The sequence below is a fragment of the Ammospiza caudacuta genome, chromosome 6, assembly GCF_027887145.1.
Source record: "Ammospiza caudacuta isolate bAmmCau1 chromosome 6, bAmmCau1.pri, whole genome shotgun sequence".
NCBI lineage: Eukaryota > Metazoa > Chordata > Aves > Passeriformes > Passerellidae > Ammospiza > Ammospiza caudacuta.
The window spans coordinates 11,510,554-11,529,648 of NC_080598.1; the positions used below are offsets into that span (position 1 = coordinate 11,510,554).

At 40.6% G+C, this 19,095-nt stretch overlaps 1 protein-coding gene across 2 annotated transcripts in view; it reads right to left on the reverse strand.

Annotated features, from left to right (window-relative positions):
- Positions 1 to 19,095, reverse strand: part of SHANK2 (SH3 and multiple ankyrin repeat domains 2) — a 255,841-nt gene that overhangs the window by 174,457 nt on the left and 62,289 nt on the right. Inside the window, exon 1 of one of the 2 annotated variants that reach the window (XM_058806934.1) lies at positions 3,270 to 3,306. The exons of the other annotated variant lie outside the window; for it this stretch is intronic. Coding sequence (XP_058662917.1) covers positions 3,270 to 3,306 — 37 coding nt within the window. Of the gene's footprint in view, positions 1 to 3,269; positions 3,307 to 19,095 lie in introns of those variants that run through there. 2 annotated transcript variants of the gene reach the window in all.

Consider the following 19,095-nt stretch of genomic DNA (forward strand, 5'->3'; position numbering starts at 1 on the left):
CTTCTGCAGAGACAGAAACTCCACCTTGCCAGCAGAGCTGATCAAATTATCCTTAGAACATCATTAAATCAAAAACAACAGAGCAACATGAACCTGTTTGATGGCTTGAATACATGGTGAGGCAACACCAGTGCCCTGAGCCTGCTGAGCACTCTGAACTGTGCTCTAGGAAATGGGAAACACCTCATTATTGCCAAGTTTGAGGCTCAGAAAGTTTATTTCCCTGCTGTGTTGTCACATTCAGTCAGAAAGGCACACAACAGGGCTGCCTAGCAGAATTCCTGCTGCATGGACTTGCAGTTTCCATCCCCCAGCTGGTACTCAAACTGTTCCAGGCCTAAGTTCAAGTTCAGGCCTAACCTGAAATCTGTGAACAGTCACCTTATCCCCATCTTGCAGGTTAAAAATCGAGGACACAGCTTGCTGTCCTGGCAGAACTCTATTACACTGCTGCAATCCCCAGGCATTCCCCTCTTTCTAATCCTGGCATTCCTACCACATCCATTACTATGGTATATAGAGCATATCACCCCAGGGTAATACACTGGCTCCATCACGTGCCACGTCCCTGGGGGAACACCAGGATATCCAAAAGCTCCAAGAAACTCCTTAATGGAAGAGCCACAACACAAAACAAAGCAAGGGCGACACAAATCTCACTCAGAGCAGAGGGTCCAGCCCTCCACGTGTGCTCCTGGTTCACACAAGCATTTACACCATCTTCCACATCTCCTTTTCCCACTCCGGTGGGTCAGTTTGTCCCAAGTGCAACTTAGAAGGCAAATTCCCTCATAAAAAAGCAACCAGTTATCAGCAGATGGGATAGCATTTCCTGCCCTGTCATAAAGGAATTGACCCCAAAACCTCATGCTGGCCTTGATCCCCATTATTGCAACTGCCCTCATTAATTTCTCTCAGTGGAGCTCGCGGGGTCACAGGATCTGAGCCAAAGTGCACAGATTTACATCCAAAAAGTCACAGTGGCAGAACTAACAAAATGCAGCCAGGCACTATCCTGAGGGCTTCACTGAGCTGTTGTAATTCTCAAAGAAAAAAATCATATGTAAATTGGGAAAGAAGACCCACAAAATATCATTCTTTATGTCTAAAGTGCCAGTAAGTGCCATTTATAAAGAGCCAGAAATGTCTATTCATTCAATACCCTTCAAAACCACACAAAAAACCAGAATAAGAATGTCTGTCATACTGTGCAAGTAAATAAATTCACATAAATATGAATATAGATAGGAATCAATCTGTCCTGCCTTGAAATAGAGCCTTTAATTGAGAACAAAGCAAAATTTAAGGTTTCAGTGCAAAACTGAGAGCATATTTATAGCATAAAATAGAGATGGAACTGCGAGTAAAAGAATGGTTTGTATCATTTTCACCAGAGTCAGTTTATGATTACAGTTTATCAATTACAATTCTGAATATTTTACAATAACATCCTTTGTATTTCCAGTGAGCTGAAACTTCCTCTAGTAAACAACTCAACAACCTCTGAACAACGAAACACGGGAACAGCATGCACAGAAAGGGCTTCAATTCATTCCCATGCTTCCTTTGAAATAAGGGAAATAGCCTTTAAAATCTTTGAATGGGAGACAGCACACAAGTTCAAAGCTTATGCTGGAAACTAGAAGAAACTCTGGATAATCTTCCTGACATTTCAAGTTTTTTCCCATTCCATATTTCTTTAAGGTTTCAAAGCAGCCGAGGGTGTCATGAGAGCACCTTGGTGCTTCAGGTGTCACAGTGAAAGCCCCAGTTAGTGCTAACTTCCAGCAAACTCACAGCATTTATCTCCAAAACTGGCACATACAGACCCTTAGGTTGATGTGTGGGGCAGAGATGCGACATTTCTACATTCCTTTTATTTTCAACATTTGAAATACAGCTCCAGAAAGCACTTCATTGAAGGTGGGGATCTTTCCCAGGTACAACAAAGCATAATTCAGTCAAGGGGAAAACACACAAACTGAGTACAGGGGATATTTGGCACACTCAGGTTTGCTACCAAAAGCTCCAATGCTGTTCCCCCAGCTCACCAAAGTTTGCCTTGGATTCAGTAAAAATTGGGTCTGACCTTTAAATTTCAATTTCTCATTAAGCTGACAGCAGCCTGCCCAGCCCTTCTAGCCACAGGCTGAGAAAACAAAATCCTGCCAGCGTTTGGGGGTGTTTACTGGGACTCTGGAGAGGATTGTGGAGTCTCTGCTGGTGGCAGGGGGAGGGAGGACAAGGACAGGGTGCCAGGGCACGGTGACAGCACGGACACAGAGCTGCAGAACACATCTGTACTGACAGATTGGAGAAGCCACCCTCAGGCACCAGAGGAAAGGAAATCTTCTTCCCTTACACACCTCAGGAGCATTTTACAAGCCCATTTAAGAGTTTAGCTTTTGTTTTGCTATTAATGCTCTATTCTTGAGGAGAGAACTACGAGCAAAATTAGCCTTTACTACAGGAAATAAACAGGGAAGGGGACAACTAATTACACCAATTGATGCGTGTCTAACACAAATCTTTTATAGAAAGAGTTAAAAATAAGCATTTCTGTGCCTGAAGTGATTAATATTCCACCCAACTGTTTCTTTTCCTCAGCAATCTGCAAACTGTAAGTGGGTGGGTATTTTTTTAGCTACTTCTTATCGGCATTATTTATATTATTTTCACAATTAAAAAACAGAACTACAACAAAAAATGATGAAATGCAAATGTCCATGCTCTAGTCCCTGTTGGACTCTGCTTTCCCCTAATATTTCACCACGTTTCAGAACTGCAAGAATAACTGTGGCAAAACTTGTTTGGGAAAAACACTTAATATAAAATGACATGAAAATGCCTGAACCAATTCCATGCCCCAAAAGTTTAAATTTATCATCCCTAAAAGCATACTTGAAAGTACCACATAATCCTTCCTCCAGCTCTCTGAATTCTATTCCTGGCACTTCATACATCTGAAGGTGCAATTCAGCACCATTCACTGACAAAATTCACCTAGGAAAATCCTTCCATGTCTCCAAATGCATTTCTTAGGGAACAAAAACATTTTTATAACTACTTGATTCTTTAGAGAAAATCCTAAAAGGAATAAAGTCACATCCAGCTTTAATAACCACTTGCCTAAACGGACTAACATCAAATAATGTTGAGAAAGAAATCGCAGGAATTGATTAATTATAGAGTCACTAAGCTCATCATATTAAATGTACACAAGAAAACACCAGTCTGAAACATCAAAGTGTTCTGCTTTCATCGCTTACCTTCTTTCTTTGTGAAGGCATTTAACAAAGACTTCATTTTCCCTTTTTACTTTAGCAGCAATCCCCTCATTATATAACCTTTGCAGGCAAAAAAGAGGCAAAAAAAGATTAAAAAAAATAAAAAATAATAATATTTGAAAAAAAAAACCACCAACAATCAAGCTACCCAATTTCTATGTGTTCAGGCTGGCTGCACCCTGACATAAGCAGCAGGTTTCTGGGCACTGTGGAATTGCGAGCATAGCTGGGCATGCAGTACCCAGCGTTCTGGTGACAAAGCCCACCCCACATTCTGTCTGTCAGCTGGGAGCCAACTGTGCACAGACTGGAGCTGCTCAAAAAAAAAAAAAAAAAAGGGAAGAAGGAAAAAAAAAAAAAAAAAAGAAAAGCGCTCCCGCTATCTCTCGCAGCATTAGTCATGTGAACCTGCCGCCGCCACAGCCCCGCAGAGCAGACGCGGCTCCCGCTCCCGGCACCGGAGCTGCGGGGCAACATTCCCCCATTGCCCTGCCCAGGCGGGAGAGGGGCTGGGGCAGCTGCGGCTGGGCACGGGAGAGCCGGCCAGGGCTGGGAGCTGCCGGGGACCTGCCTTTGGCTCGCAGCTTGCACAGCTGCCTCTCGGTGCTCAGAGCATCCCACTGTTTATTCGCTTGTTGCTATTTACGTGTTTGTTGCTGTTTACTCACTTTTTGCTATTCCTTTTCCCTATCTGTTTCCTTTTCACTATTTCTTTTCCCCCATCGATTTCCCCCTCTGCTCTTCACTTTTTGCCATTTATTCCCTTTCCCCTATTTATTTATTTATTTATTTGTTTAATTATTTATTTATTTATTCCGAAGGACCAATCTGAGGAGAAGCACCAATCGCCCCAAGCTTCACACAATGACCACGTTAAGGATGGAGCCAGACCTGCCACTACATAGAATCTCTCACCTATATTCTAGTTTGAAACAGAAGGAATGATTTTGCTGTATTCCAGTTTCAAACAGAGGGGATGATACAAGCACAATTATTCTCCCCTCCCCTTCCATCGCTCTGGAATAAAACAGAATTTCTTTTTGGACTTCAGAGCACGAGTATTCTTACTTCAGAGTAAGAACACCAAAAAAAAATCGACGAAGCTCGTTTGGTAACTTCAATGCAGATGCCAGGAAATACAAGATATAACCAGAGAAGTTTGGAAAGTCTTAATTCTGAATGAAAAAGAAACCCAGGGATGACTGTGCTTGGCAGTGCAAACATACTTCCAGAGGAAGAGCAGATAACTGAAACAGGCATATAGGAAGGAGGGGGAGGTGCTAAAAATCACAAAAATTTTAAGCAGATCTACTTAAACCTATGATGCAAAGATTCCAAAGGATAAGAAATTCATGGTCTAATAAAAAAGAGCAAACTACATTAAAAAATTGCCTTTTAGTAATATAAACTATATAACAGGTAATAAATATTTATTCTATTTCAGGCTTCTTCACTCATCACTAATACATCTATTTGGAAAATCAAGGGGTTTTTACTGAGAAAACTGCTTCAAGAAAGATAGAAAATAAATTACCTAAATGGATTTAATATCTGTGTGCATAGTGATCTCACAGTTAACATGGAACTGAAAAGAATTATTAAGCATAAATAAATTTAACAGTTTAAACTTAATTTAACATCACAGTGTTTAATTTACAAAGAAAATAATATCTCCCTAATATAATTTTACATTTGGTTTAATTTATTTTTGAAAGCAACTATCCTTAGCAGGTGGAACTCTTACCAGAGGAAAAGGACATAGCACATGTGCAGGATTAAACATTTTTATTTGACAGGAAAAAAACCTTCTTCATGACTTCTAATAGATGCAAGGCTTCCTAAAGAATAACTTTGAACTTTAATTCATTAACTTATAAATATGTGCATTAATTAGCTCCACAGAAGAATCAATATAATTTCCAGAACAAGAACTGCTCCACCAGGGCTGTGCCACTAATTTGAATTATAACCCTGTGTGGGTTCCATTTTCTAATATCTTCATCCAATCCCCTGATTATATTTGGGGCTGCAAAACACAAAGGAACTAGGAGTGTTAATGGAACCCTTAAACTGCTTTTTCCTTTCTCTGGGTGGAAAGCAGTGACAGCCCAGGCCCCCAAGGACAGAAATTAGGCCAGGGAAGGGTTAACTCAATCCTGCTCATTCCTGTCTGTTCATATACAGTAAAATAAAAACAGACAGGCAACTGTAGTCAATCAAAATCAATCCCAGGGGGGATTTTTATTAGATTCTCGCCAGAGCTGTAACATTTCATCATCTGGAGGTTTCTAATCAGTGTTATAAAAACATCCAAAATATGAAAGTCACTTGAAATTATTAAATTTTGTGGAAATGGTGGGAACTCTTTCAGACCTACACCATCAGAGAGATCACCTGATGAGTGATCATTTTATTCCATTTAACTGTCTGTCTTTTCCCCAACGTGGGAAATGCAATTTCTTCCTACATGGCAGAGCCTCCTGCAATAACCACTATTGTACAATGGAAAATGTGACAATCAAGGAAGTCAGTGAACACTTGCAGCTGCAGTTTTTGAGCTTCTCTCATTTTCACTAATAGCATATTAGAATTTGTTTATTTTAACAGAAGTCCCAAATTCTGCGGTGCTGGCAAATTAAAAAAGAAAATATTCCAGCAGCTTCCACTCCTTCCTGAAAGATTTCTGCCTCACAACTGTAGCCTCGGTATTATCACCTCAGGACAAAAACTTAATAATTTGACTGTGCCCATACCCAAGCATTATATAACCCACAAGCCATTAGCATCCTTAATCTAAAAATCATGAGGAACCTTCCAAACAGAGGTGAGGTAAACCCTCATTTCCCTGCTCCTTTGGTAGGTGCTCAGAAAAACGTGTGGGAGCTCTGCATGTCCATGACTCTGAAAGAAAAAAGCCACCTTAAACAGAAACTAAACATTCTCAGGTTAATTTTGATGAACCTTTCTTGTGCATTTCTAACACCAGTTTTTATGGGTGTTTAAATCCATAACCCCCATTAGAAATCTATGGAAAATCAGTGCCTTACACACTCTTGAGGATCTATTTTTAGGTACTTAGATGCCCAATGTCTTATTTAATCATCTCTCCAACACACCTTTAGGGTCCAAGGCTTCTTAGATAATGGTCAACCACAGCTGTGATTGCCATGATTTATTCTTTCCTGATTTTGTCCATTTTGGAGCTCCTGTCAGAAAAATCCCTCTAGCTGGTACATACATGTAGGTTCTTGTTAAAAATTCAGTCCTTAGCATATAGAAATGCATTTCTCTGCACCATAAAACAGGCTTCCCGTATGCTAAGCCACCAAATGGGGAGTTAGACAAGAAAAGAGAGATTCAAATATAGACTGTAAAGAACATAAAGGCTCTTGGGGAGGAAAAAAAACACCCAACCTAGGCTGCTACAGTGCTTCTAGATGACTGACTTATTCCAGAAAGCCAGAAGGTGGTCATGAACCCAGGCAGGGGTGACAGATTCAGAAGGACTCCACCTCAGAGCAACAACTGAACCGATTTTATAAAGCGAAGTGCTTGGGGTTTTTGTTAATTTTTTCTGAATAAAAAATCTGTGGAGCTTTCTCAGGGAGCTGCAGTTAAAGCAGCACAGAGAGAGAAGCATCTGAGCCCACTGAAATGCTGCTGGGAGAGCCCAGCCTGGGCTGACCTGCTGTTATATCTCTGTCAGCAGCATCTTAGCACCCAGCTACCCATGGTATCAACCAGCTCTTGGCAGCAGCCTTGGGGCACTCAGCCTGAGCTCAGGGGTAGAACAGGGGCAGGAGACTGTGAGTAGGAGAGGACAGCAGAGGGATGGCTCAGGAACAGATGGCAGGAGTTATCAATTAGAAAAAAAAGCAAAAAATAGCAGTGGGAGCTGCACAGCCATGTGCCAGACACCCCTTCCATCACCCGGCACCGCCGCTCCAGGCTGTGCTCGCTGTGACAAGGGCCAAGGAACCCAGAACCTGCCCAGAACTTCCTGGAAAACCAACAACAAGGACTTGGAAAGGCTCTGGGCTCAGGCACAGCTCTGGGGATGGCTTAATCACAGGCAATTTCTTGCTTGGTGGAGAGATCTGGCCACAGAATTCTGCAGAAAACACTTTAGTCATTTTAATAACAAAGCATAGGAGGTGTATGTGTTTGATGGCACAACCCAAATTAATTTAAAAGTTGATGAATCCACAGTTGCCACATATAAATTACATTAAAAATCACAGGAAGTGAAAATCAATCCTTTTTTTCTTTTTCTTTTTCTTTTTTTTTTGCCATATTCAGTTGATATAAATTATCCCTCACTAAGATTACAGCAGCAATGCAAGGAAAGCACTCAAAAAGCTGAATGTGCCTGAGAAGGGAAACCAGTTCACCTCAGGGCTTTACTTGCAGATGCTCACACATCAAGGAGAGACAGAGGATCTTCTTGTTAGATTACATTCAAAAATTGCTAAGTATTGCTTCAAAACTTGCTACATGTCAGAGCAAATGTCTGACATCTCTCTGAGAGGTTGGAAGGTACTAAGTGGAGAAATTATGATCCAGAAGAGTTTGAATAAGATTCAAAAAGAAAAATTACCAGGCTCAATGTGGCAATACTTGCAAATATCTGAAGCTCTGCCTGAGGCAATACAGATACATAGATCAGAATTTACCTGAGAATAGAGATAAAACCTCTGTCCCCAAGGATGAGAGATGGCTTTGTGTGAGGAATCTGGGTCAGGGGTGCAGAGAGATGTGAACAATAGAAGGTTAAAAGGTGGGGAAATGAAACCCTCCAATTCTCTGGGAAAGACTGGAATCGGGGAGGAAACAATGGCCAATAATGAAGGAAAAGTCTTGCAAGTAGCAGCTTGAAGAGAGAGAGAAAAGCAAAAGCAGTGACAGAAAGCTCTGATAGCTGAAGGGGAATTCAAAAACAAGATTGAAATCTATCAGCAATGTGGAAGCAAGCAGCCAATCTGAATAAAATATGGCTGGCTGGCTTTCATTCTAACAGGTATATTGCTATAAAAGAAGCAACTTATCCAAATAAAGCCATGTATTTTCTGTAGTTCTGGAGAACATTCTCCCTGGAATGGGAAGACCAGCTCTGACAAGGCTTTCTCAAGATTTTATGCTCCCAGAGCACTCACAGCCCCGCATTTCTATAATTTCTGTTTGCGTTGAAAGTAACATCCACTCTTACTCTGAATAATACAAATAACTTCAATAAATATTTTTGCACTCTGATAACAAAGAGTTTTCTCTACTGGCCATGAAGACAAGGAAAAATAGAATCTTTTAAAAAGTAAATAGTTTTTGTGAACTCTTTCAGAAAAAAGGCAATAGGTGATTTGCAGTCAATAAAACACAAAACTACTTGTCGTAATTGATTTCTTTAAATATGAACTGGGCTTATTTCAAAGTGTGTTTTTCATCAGCAAATAGAACTCCTCCAGAGTGGTTCATCTTTACACAGCAGCAAACTCTGAGTAACCAGCTCCTTACAAGTGTCCTTGAAGCAATAGATGAACAACTTGCAGAGTATTTGGACAGAAGGATCCATTTAGCTCAGACAATCAACTTGAACTGAAAGCAGTCAGTTGTGAACCCCTGAAGCTGCATTCTTTTACTTCCAACAAGAAGAGAGAAAATAGGAATGAAATATAATTATATCCCACTACAAATTCTTATGCTCTCTAAAAAAGCTGGTGAAAGGATGGTGCAATTTTCCCCACTAATAACACACTGAGAAATCTTGTCCTGATGCAGCATCACTCGGAAGGACTGAAGTACACAACAAATTAATTTCATTCCTGGCATTATGTATACATTGAGTTGGGAAAAAATATCACTTAACATCCGGGGGCTGTGCATATCCCAACCCAAGTAGTTTATGCTGGGGAAAAAAAATAACAAAGCCATGTCATTCAGAGAGAGTTTCATGGCTGGTGGCTCCTGTAACAAAGACTCTTCCCCTAAATCTGACACTCATGGGCCTCGGATGCAGCATCTGAATTTGTGGCTGCAGCCCAATGTCACAGAGGAGAACAAGGACAAATGCAACTACACAAGATGCTGAGCAAATTATCTGCACCAATATTGGGCTGCACCACGCATCCATGTCCTGGTGTTGTACAGAAAACAATCTAATTTTGCCTTGGTGTAACTTTCTTCCTACCAGAAGCTCTGCATGAATTCCTTAAATCATTATGTTGTTCCAGGCTTTATTCAGTGATTTGATTTCACTGCTTTAATCTAAGTGTGAACCTCTTTAGTAAATAGTGGGACAAAGCATCTGTGCTTCCAAAAGTGTTGGTGGATCATGTCAGTTTTATTTAGAATAACACCATTTTCATAACTGAAAAGTGTATATTGCTCTCAATGGAACAAAAAAAAAAAAGATTGGACTCTTGTAGAGGTTTCAAAATATATAACTGGTCAGATGTTAAAGTTCATGCATGAGTGTGAGTGTGCCAAGGCAGGTAGGGTAAGAAAACAGCAAAGAAAGAAATTCATAATATTTTCTTTTAGCTCCAGCTCCTTCTTCTTCTCCAGCTCTTAAGTCCTGGTGTGCTTGACTGCCATTTTTCAATCTCATTTCCCCTTCTTCTCATTGCTACAGTTGCCTTTCACTGCTTCCCTCACCAATTCACTAAGGACAATCTTCCTGCCACCCAGATCCAACAGGAAATAAATGGCATATAAGAGCAGGCCAGGAGAGAGAATTTCTAGAAGATACCACATCATGGCAAAGTTACATAAAGTTGGCAACAAGACAAAAGGATGGGGATAGAAGAGGAGCTGGACACAAGAAAACAGCAACTAGAAGAGGAAGATTCATGGGAGGTTGCAACATTTAAATGCATTAACAAGAGTGGAAATAAGCCAAAGTTTAATTGTGAAGAGAGAAGGGAACGATCAAGCAGTAAATACAACATTACTGTAAATTTTTACTGGTTTATTGCACTTTGGGGGGAATCCTTCCATGGAGTAAGGAATACAGCATTTTACTGAGGAGACTGAGCTGGGCTTGAGCTGTCAGCAAAGGAACTGAAACTTTGGGAGCTTTTCCCTCTGCTGGCTGGCTTCCCACAGGTACTGCCACTTTATGATGTATTTAATGACAAAAACCTGCATTGCCACTTTCATTCTCATTTTACAGCAGAGCCCATTTTTATCCTGGCAGAAGCATTGGTAAGCCAGAAACTAAGCACCAAGAGAACTGAATTATTGACTCTGCAGCCTCCTTGAAGCCCAGGAATCTGCAAGAAGTGAGAAGAGAATTTAGGGAGAGAATCCTGGTGGGGGTTGTGGGTGTAGAAAGCAAAAAGCATTTCTGTGATTGTAGATTTTCAAATGTGGAGCTAGTGAGACCTGTCATTATGGCACCCCACATTATCCTCAGCACAGTTATTCCCCTCTTACCTAAGTGACTTTCAAGAATTACTCCTCTGCTCTTATTCTCATCATCTCAATTCCAAAATGGACCTAAGAACCAAGTAATTCACACTGACACTTCTGAGAAAAGGCACATTTGGGTTACCTGAGCAGATAGTCTCCCACTACAAACTTCCAGTTGTCTTTTCTGCTAAAGATGGGAGATACACAACCATTCACCCCACCAAAATATCTTCTCTCCTAAATAGGGGATTGCAAGCTCTATCCAAAGTCATGTTATTAAGAAGGATCTTTAAAAGATAAAACCCAATAATTTAAGCTGATAATTGTCTTGCTATCCTTAGCTCCATTTAGACATTTGGTGTTAAATAGAAACTAAAACATTGCTGACTTATTCATTAAAATAACAGTATTTTAAATTGTATTAGTAGCCTACATTTCTTCATCTCAAAAATAACTGCTAATGAATCATGCTGGTACCACTAAGACAGGATAAAAAAAGCCTGCATCCGCTGAGGCAGGGGGTTATCTCTGTACAAATATGTAGGTGTCTGCAGCATTTATAATGTTCTCAGTGCTGAATCCCATTGAGAAAGGAAAGCTTGCTCACTGAAGGGGTTCTGAGGTGGATTAATGATTTAAGTGATGTCACAATACTCTCCCTACTTCTGCTTCAAGACATCATCACGTGTTTTACGATATTTGAAAATGTTGAGGAAAGATTTCTTTTCCCATCCTGTTTCTTGATGCTTCCAGCAGATTAAGTTTCGCACTGGCAGCTGGGTTTAGATTTTATGTAACAAGAAAACAAAAAAGGGCTGTTGTTAAATAGGTTAGTAAGTCAGAGCAGGTAAATAAGATCAGTTGAAAGAATAAAGAAGGTGCAGGCTTTAAAACCATCATCAAAAAGTAATTTTATGAATAAACTATTTCAGAAGCAGTGTCATCTATTCTTATGTTCCTGGCATAAATCTGATGTTCATTAATTCAGTGGAAAATGCATGGCTGACATCCAAGACATTAGTATGAAGAGAGAAGAGTTCTGGATATTATTTGGCAGTCCCACCCCCGGACATCATGACTACTACAATGAAATTTGACTTCCGTGTTCAAGTTTCAAAATAACTCTGTTTTCTTCCGGACAAGAACTGATGCAAATAGTGCTAATGCACATCCCTTAAAAAGAATGGGATCAGAGAAAGGAGAGGAATTGTATGAATATGGGAACTGCATTGTGTTGCCCTCTACTAAGTCATGGCATCCCAGATGCAGATTCTTGATGGCTCTGAGTAGCTGCAGAATTTGTGTTTAGGAGAGGAATCATTCTCACTTTGGTGTCACCTGTACACTGGTGACATCTGTGTGACTATTCCATGTGTCCAGCAGCACTTCCACTGAAGGAAGGATCATTTGGCATCAGCCACCTAGGATCCAGTCTGTGGCCATCTACAGAAGCACACCTAATTTAAGATGATGACTGCACTCACAAATTCAAGGGCACAATTCAGGCATTAAATGTTTCAGGAACAAAACCACATATCTTTATAAACAAAAATAAGTGCATGAAGAATACACTGTGTATCCAGAGAAAAAAGTGGATAAGACAGAAAACATAAAACAGGGTGACATCAAATATGCATTTCAGATACTACATTAGGAAGCTTCAGCTGAGGAGTGAATTCAAATCACTTGCAATATTTTTTGTTTGCTAGAGCCCTAAACCAAAGGAAATAGCCAGCCCTCAGCTCCACCAGCAGACACCAGAGGGTTTCTCTAGGAACAATCCTGCAGGAATTCTGATCAGCTTTGTCTTCTGAGGAGCCACTGCTACAAACAGAGAGGTGACCAGAGAATCCAGGACACCTCTGTTACAGCAGGGGACAGAAACACAGAGATTATTCTCATTCCCTGTGTCAAGTTCCCAGTGGGGGTCAGGAAAAGCCTAAAGTCATTCTCTCAGCTGGGTGATGATGGGTGGAGGGTGGTAAAACAGTATAAAAATTTAAAAGCTGAGGAAAACTTCTATAGAATCCCCTCAAGTAAATTTTCCATGGAATTTTAAGATATCTTTCCTGGCCAAGAATTTGGCAAGAAATTTAGAGATGACTCACCCTAAGACCCCCTGGCTAGGACCATGCTTCACTTTATGTTGGGAAGGAACATCAAAGGTATTATTAGCAGAAAAGGAGAAGAAATAAATAGGCCTCACAGGACACATCTGAGATCAAGAAATAAAGTACAAGTGGAGGTGGAAGGACTGAAAGACAGGAAGAAAATACACCAAAACTCCAGTGATTCCCAGCAAATCTGGGAGCTATAATCTGGAGGAGGTTCCAGAGGAGCAAATGAAGATGGGTTGCTGCTGTCAGCTGCTCGGGAATGCCACTGCTCCATGACTCAGGGAATGTCAGCAGCACACGGGAGACAGAGTGTGCTGCACGAGGGAGGGAGGTGCAAGCCCTGAAACCTGACTCAGGGTCTGAGCACCAGGCACCACTTCAAGGATTAATCAAACCAGCCAAAAGCAATGCAGGAAATAGTGAAGATGCAGGAGTAAGCAGTGATTTACATTTATGTAGGAGACTATGAAAAGGAAAGGCTCTGAAGATCCAGTGAGGGAGTCACAGAGTCCTGACACTGGGACAGAGGCACCTCTTACTCTGTGGGTTGTTAAGCAATAAATAAAGGAAAGACACAGCTGTTTAAATTCTAGCCCCAGTAAAGGGGATTTGTTTTTTTACTCTGGACTCAATGGGGACTGGAATTTCAGTCAGGAAATAAAGAACCCTGTGAATGACACAAGCCAGGACTACTCCAGACCCAGAGAAATGGACCTTTGTAGGATAGCTGGAAGAGACTACAGGAGATTTTCTGGTCATTAACTGCCAGGAGTGGACAGTCCTGTCTGCAATAGGTATTGCTGAGTGGTAAACAACATCAGAAACAAACCACACGGTCTCTCCCTTTACCAACACCTTACTCTGCCTCAGTGTGCATTTGGGTTTTGAATCTCACTAAGTGAGCCTCCCTGACCTTCTTCTCTGTTCCTTAAAGGAAGAACTGTCAGGGATTTTGTTGCTATCCACTATTACAGCTGGGAAAACCTTTGTAATTCTAATTGATCTTTCTTATCTCTTCTGCCACTCTCCATTACAGGAAAAAGGAGAGGGGGAAGCAGCTGTCTCCTAACTACAACCATTTTATTGGCTTTTACACCCTGACATCTCTCAGTATTCTGCATTTTCAGTGCATACCCAGAGCAGGTGATGCCTAAAGTCAGGGACAGGACAAACCTCCCAACACAGCACTGTAAATGCCAGGTGAGAAACACATCCTCACTAATGGGGAGCTCTGCAAAGAAAGGACATGCAAACACACACAGGAGGAAAGCAGAAGAGAAAAGAAGCCTCAGGGTCTAGGGACTGTGTTCCCAGTGACAAATAGACCCCATAAGCATTTAACTGCAGGCAAAGGTAGTGTAAGAGCAGAAAGTTCAGGAAACAGGCTGGCAGAAAATAACACCATTGCTCCAGAAATGAAGGAACTGAGGAAGGACACTGTGAGGGGAGGGCTGAAGTAGTTAAACAGGAGTCTAAGCCTTACTATGAGACAAAATTTAGGGAACAGTTTGAAACAACCCAGAAATAAATGGAAAAGGAGATAGGATATCAAAACAAGACAGCAATTTAATACTGAAGGTGATAATCACAGATGGGTATTTCTGAGCAAACAGGCACAGGCACACATCAGGGACAGAAATCACCACTGTGCCCAGAGCAAACAGGCACAGGAAATGGTGCCTGTTCCAGTAGGCTTCAGGAACTTTCCAAAACACAGCACACTGAGGAAAAGCTCCTAACTAGCAGAAGGAAGACTTACCTAGCTTGACACTACATGCTAGGAGCTCCCAGGGAACACGGGAGGATCCCAGCAGGCTGATCACACTGCAGGATGACATCCTCAGCTACTCCTGCCAAGAGCAGGATGATCTAAAGCAGCAATTTTTGCATGCAGTCATGCAAGGCACACACAGCCAGCGGGACTTTCAAGCATGACCACAGCAGAAATTTCTTTGGATAATAAAGACCTCTAAGGTCCTCAAGCTAGTATGGGAATAAAGTGATGAAAGGAATGAGAACAAGTATTATAAAACAACTTTAGGGCTTGATTCCTTCAAGAACAGAGTAATTTTTTTTAGGAAGGCACTTACTCATTACTAATCTACAGGCATTAAAAATTAGTGTCCTTAATAAGCTGGGAAGGACATTCAAATATTTAGAAGAGTACAAGTACTAAGTAATTCATGTAAGTAACAAAAGCACTTTAGTGCTAGAGCAAAATCCAGCAAGCACTGCTGTGTGTATTCCCAGACCAAGGAACAAAAGGGAACATGGCTCATGTGTGAATTCTGGATTCACTGCTGGAGGAGTTCTCTAGGTCCACTTAATTGAATTCTGAAAGATAAACTTTACTGGAGCACAGGCCTAAAAACAATTTTAAAAACCCCAAACATTCTAAAATGTACTTTTTTTACAGCACCAACTACCTGTACAGATCTGGCATTTCTCTGCCTCTCATCACATGGTGCTTAATTGTAGTTAAATTCATTCGTTTTATTCATTGCTTAGATTTTTCATTATATTGTTACACACACAAAACCTCCCACATTATTTGTGCTTGGTGACCCCTCAAAGCATCATCATTCAGCACTCAAAAGGACTGGGATTCTCTCCATATGTATTTAAACGCAGTTTGATTAAATAAATATATTTCATTTGCAGAATATTGCAGGAGGACTGGAAAGAAAGAAAAAACAATTAAATTGTACCCTATGGAAAAATACCCACTTCTTCATTTTTCTTGAAAGTGTCCAGATCTACACTAAGAAAATTCTTCCACAAATTCATCTTGGAAAAACCAACATTTTTGCTCACTGTGGTTTGAATATTCTGTCCAGTTACATGTCTCTGTGAAAGCCATCATTAGATCATTTTCTGTCCCATAGCAACCACTTTGTTTTCTCAGGGAAATAAAATATTTTCGCCTCCTCAGGCAATACCTTTCTCTGCGTGGTTCCCTAAATTAAGCTGTTTGTAATCCAAAGCTAACATCCCAATTTACACTGGTCCTCTCAAGGATTTATATCTATGGATGTGGAGAATAAACTGCTTGCCAGAGGCTTTTCTAACTCTATATATGTGTGCATGTCCACAGCAAGAGTTAAAATTTCACATTTTATATAGAAAGCCTTTATATAGAATGCCTTTTAAAAATAAAGTTTTTCTTTTTTTTAAATAAGCATTTCCTTATTTTAAAATTACAGATTCAAGTTATTAATTTACATCATTAAACAATTATCTGGAACAGAGTGACGGAAAGAAGAAAGAGGTATTGTTTTAACAGTCTGAAGGTGCAATGATAATTTATATCTGAATTTACTGAGTGATAGGAAGGTAAATAAGCCACCAGAGACTTTCAAGCCACTTGAGAGGATCTTCCTGTAGCTGTCAGAGGTGTCATGGTAATCCATAAACTTCAGGGCTCCTGGCCACAGCCACCAGTTCTCTAACAAAGGTTCTCAGTTCTTTAACCCAGCCTTCTGTGGAGCTGACTTTGTCTTTAAAAGGATTTTTTAATTATTAAATCACACTAAAGTGACTATACCTCTTTTAAATAATTCACTGATGCTGTTTCACTGTGCAAGTCACTGCTGAAATTCCCTACAGGCATTACACAGAAGCAAAATGGAGAGAAAGGCAGAGTGGAGTAAAAACCACCAAAGCAGTGGCAAAAAAACCCACAGAAGAAGAATTTGTACCACCCTGTGACTTGCTGTGACCACCTGGGAGCTTGGCTGCTGTCCTGAATGTGGTCTCCATTCAAGCATAAAAGGAATACCATGAAAAAAAGACTTCAAAAAAATTTTTTTTTAATTTGGTAATCCTATTACATCTTTCTATGGCATCAAAATGTCATTTATTTAAATTTTAAACAACGAGGGGCACTGGAACATGCAAAAAGTCTTCCAGAGGAAAACTGAAATGAGAGATGGAAGGCTAAACAGGATGCAAACACCCACCCAAAACTCTGTAAGAAGAGAGTAAGAAAAAAAAAAAAAGACTTAACTGGCCGTTGTACTACTCCAGCTCTTTAGGAAATGTCATTTCTCCACCCAAATTCTGAAAAAATAAACACTGAGAAGGTTAAAAAGGTTTAAAAAAAGCCAAATGGATTGGTGAAATGTGTCCATCTCCAGACAAGGTTTTCAAACCAGTATAGAAGGAAGGCTGGTAGGAATCAGTTTGTTCTCATGGTACAATTTCAAATTTTTTGTCATCAAGCTTTAATGCAAGGCAAAGACATTATCTGAGCAGCATTTCAATGATGATGCAACGTGATGGGTGCATTGCATAATGTCACAGGATATCAGAAGATGTGTCCCGGTGTAACCTCCCTCGCTCCCAGGGAGAAGCTCCTGAAAATGCAGGAGGCTCTTCACAGCTTGGGAGCCGTCACTGGGAAGTTGTCACTTGTTTTCAATAACTGAGCAGGATTTGTCACTACCCAGCCTCAGTGGGGCCAAATTCTTCCTTATGAAACTGAGCCTCCATTGGCTTCTGCCAGGCTCATCCTTCTCCTTCCATTTGTTACAATTCCTGGCTCCCGGGCACGGAAAAGAAGGGGACAAAATCCACTCCAGGCAAGTGCTGTGCTCCTTCCTTTGGGGGCTGACTCAAAGCTGTGCTAATTAAACCAGGGCTCCAATCCCATCAGTCAGGGATGCCTGGGACAGGGGGACACTTCAGTCACTGTGTCCTGAGACAGGGAGGGCTGATCCAAGAGCTTGCTGGGCTCAGGGAACTGCTAAACCACCAGCTAAGTCAAGCCTAGATCAGCTCAAAGCAGGCAAGCAAATATAAATTAGTGGAAGCAGGACTAGCAATTTTGCAGATTGGTTTTCTAACCTGTTTTGCATTTTTCATTTTCAGTGTTTTGTATTAATTTCTCTGCACATTCATCCTTTTAAGAACTAGATGAGCTCTCAATGCCCTTTCTTAGAGATGAAAGGTGATGCCACACACTGCGTGTTTATGAACAATTTATCAGTTAAAGATGGAGCAGAATTAGAAAGCCCTGAGATTTTAATTCGTTGTTAAGTAATTGTCATGGCAGCTTCTGACAAGAACAGAAAAATGTCATAAAACTAGGCAGAGCTTAGCAGTCAAGATAATTTCCACCTTCTAATAAAACCAAAGCAGGTACACCTATACATTCCTTTACAAAGCCTGTAACCATGGTAGGAAAAGCAGCACAATTTATTCTGACAACCTGTAATTCCTCCTTATGCCACAGTTTAAATAAAATTTTTAAAAATCTGCAGGGCCACTACATTATAACTTTAAACCAAGAAACACAAAACCTAATCAAACAGCATTGAAAACTTCATCTTAGCTGGGGCTCAGGGGGCAAGGCTTCAAACATTCCTGTTACAGCACAGCACCACTTTGGCTGAAATAACATTAAATGCCTTGAAAATACATTGGGGAAGAGCAGAGAAGGAAGTTCTAAGGGGATTTATGAAAAAACGATGGCAGGAGCTTGGGGATTGACTACCAGGTCTCCAGGATGGAGAACAGCTTCCCACCTTGGGCAAAGGGCAGAGGACACTGCACAGGAATTCAGAGGGTCAACAAACTGAGATATTTTCATTATAATGCTGATTTCACCAAACTCTTCTTCAGACTTCCCTCATCTTGACCAAAATCAAGAAAAGTGCTATTTGAAATATCTAAACAGCTCTGAGTGGGTCAAGGCTGCAGAAGCAAATTAAAAGCAGTCACCCCTATCAATACTGGAGCTTCCAGGCACTGTCACTCTTCATGAACAACAGTCCAAAGGAATCTACATCCTGGCAATTTCCTATAACACTGTGGAACTAACACTGAGAAATTATTTTTCTTTCAGGCATAAGAGTGGCAAGCAATAATAATTAAATTTTTTCTAACTGAATGTCTCTCCCCATTTTAAGTGACTTCTTTCCAAACAATAAAGAAGCAATTTAAACTGTAATACAGAACAGTTATCCCATATGATTTATTCCTCCAAAATGTACTGTACAAGCATCAAGGAAAACAAGGAATCTGAATCATGTCTTACACTCATGATGGAAAGCATACTAGCTAATTCATCTCTGCTGATTTTAAAAGTTTATTTGGGTTTTAAGAGAACTCTTTAGTGGGGCTTTTGATGCTCCAACATGCATTTAAATCCTGGAAATAATTCCTTTGATCCAGAATCAAACACTCCGTCCCACTCACTTCTGAAACTCAGATTCACAAAGTCATACAGTAGATTTAAAGTGTCAGAAGAGCAAATACCTCTAAAACTACACAAAGTGTGTTTAACA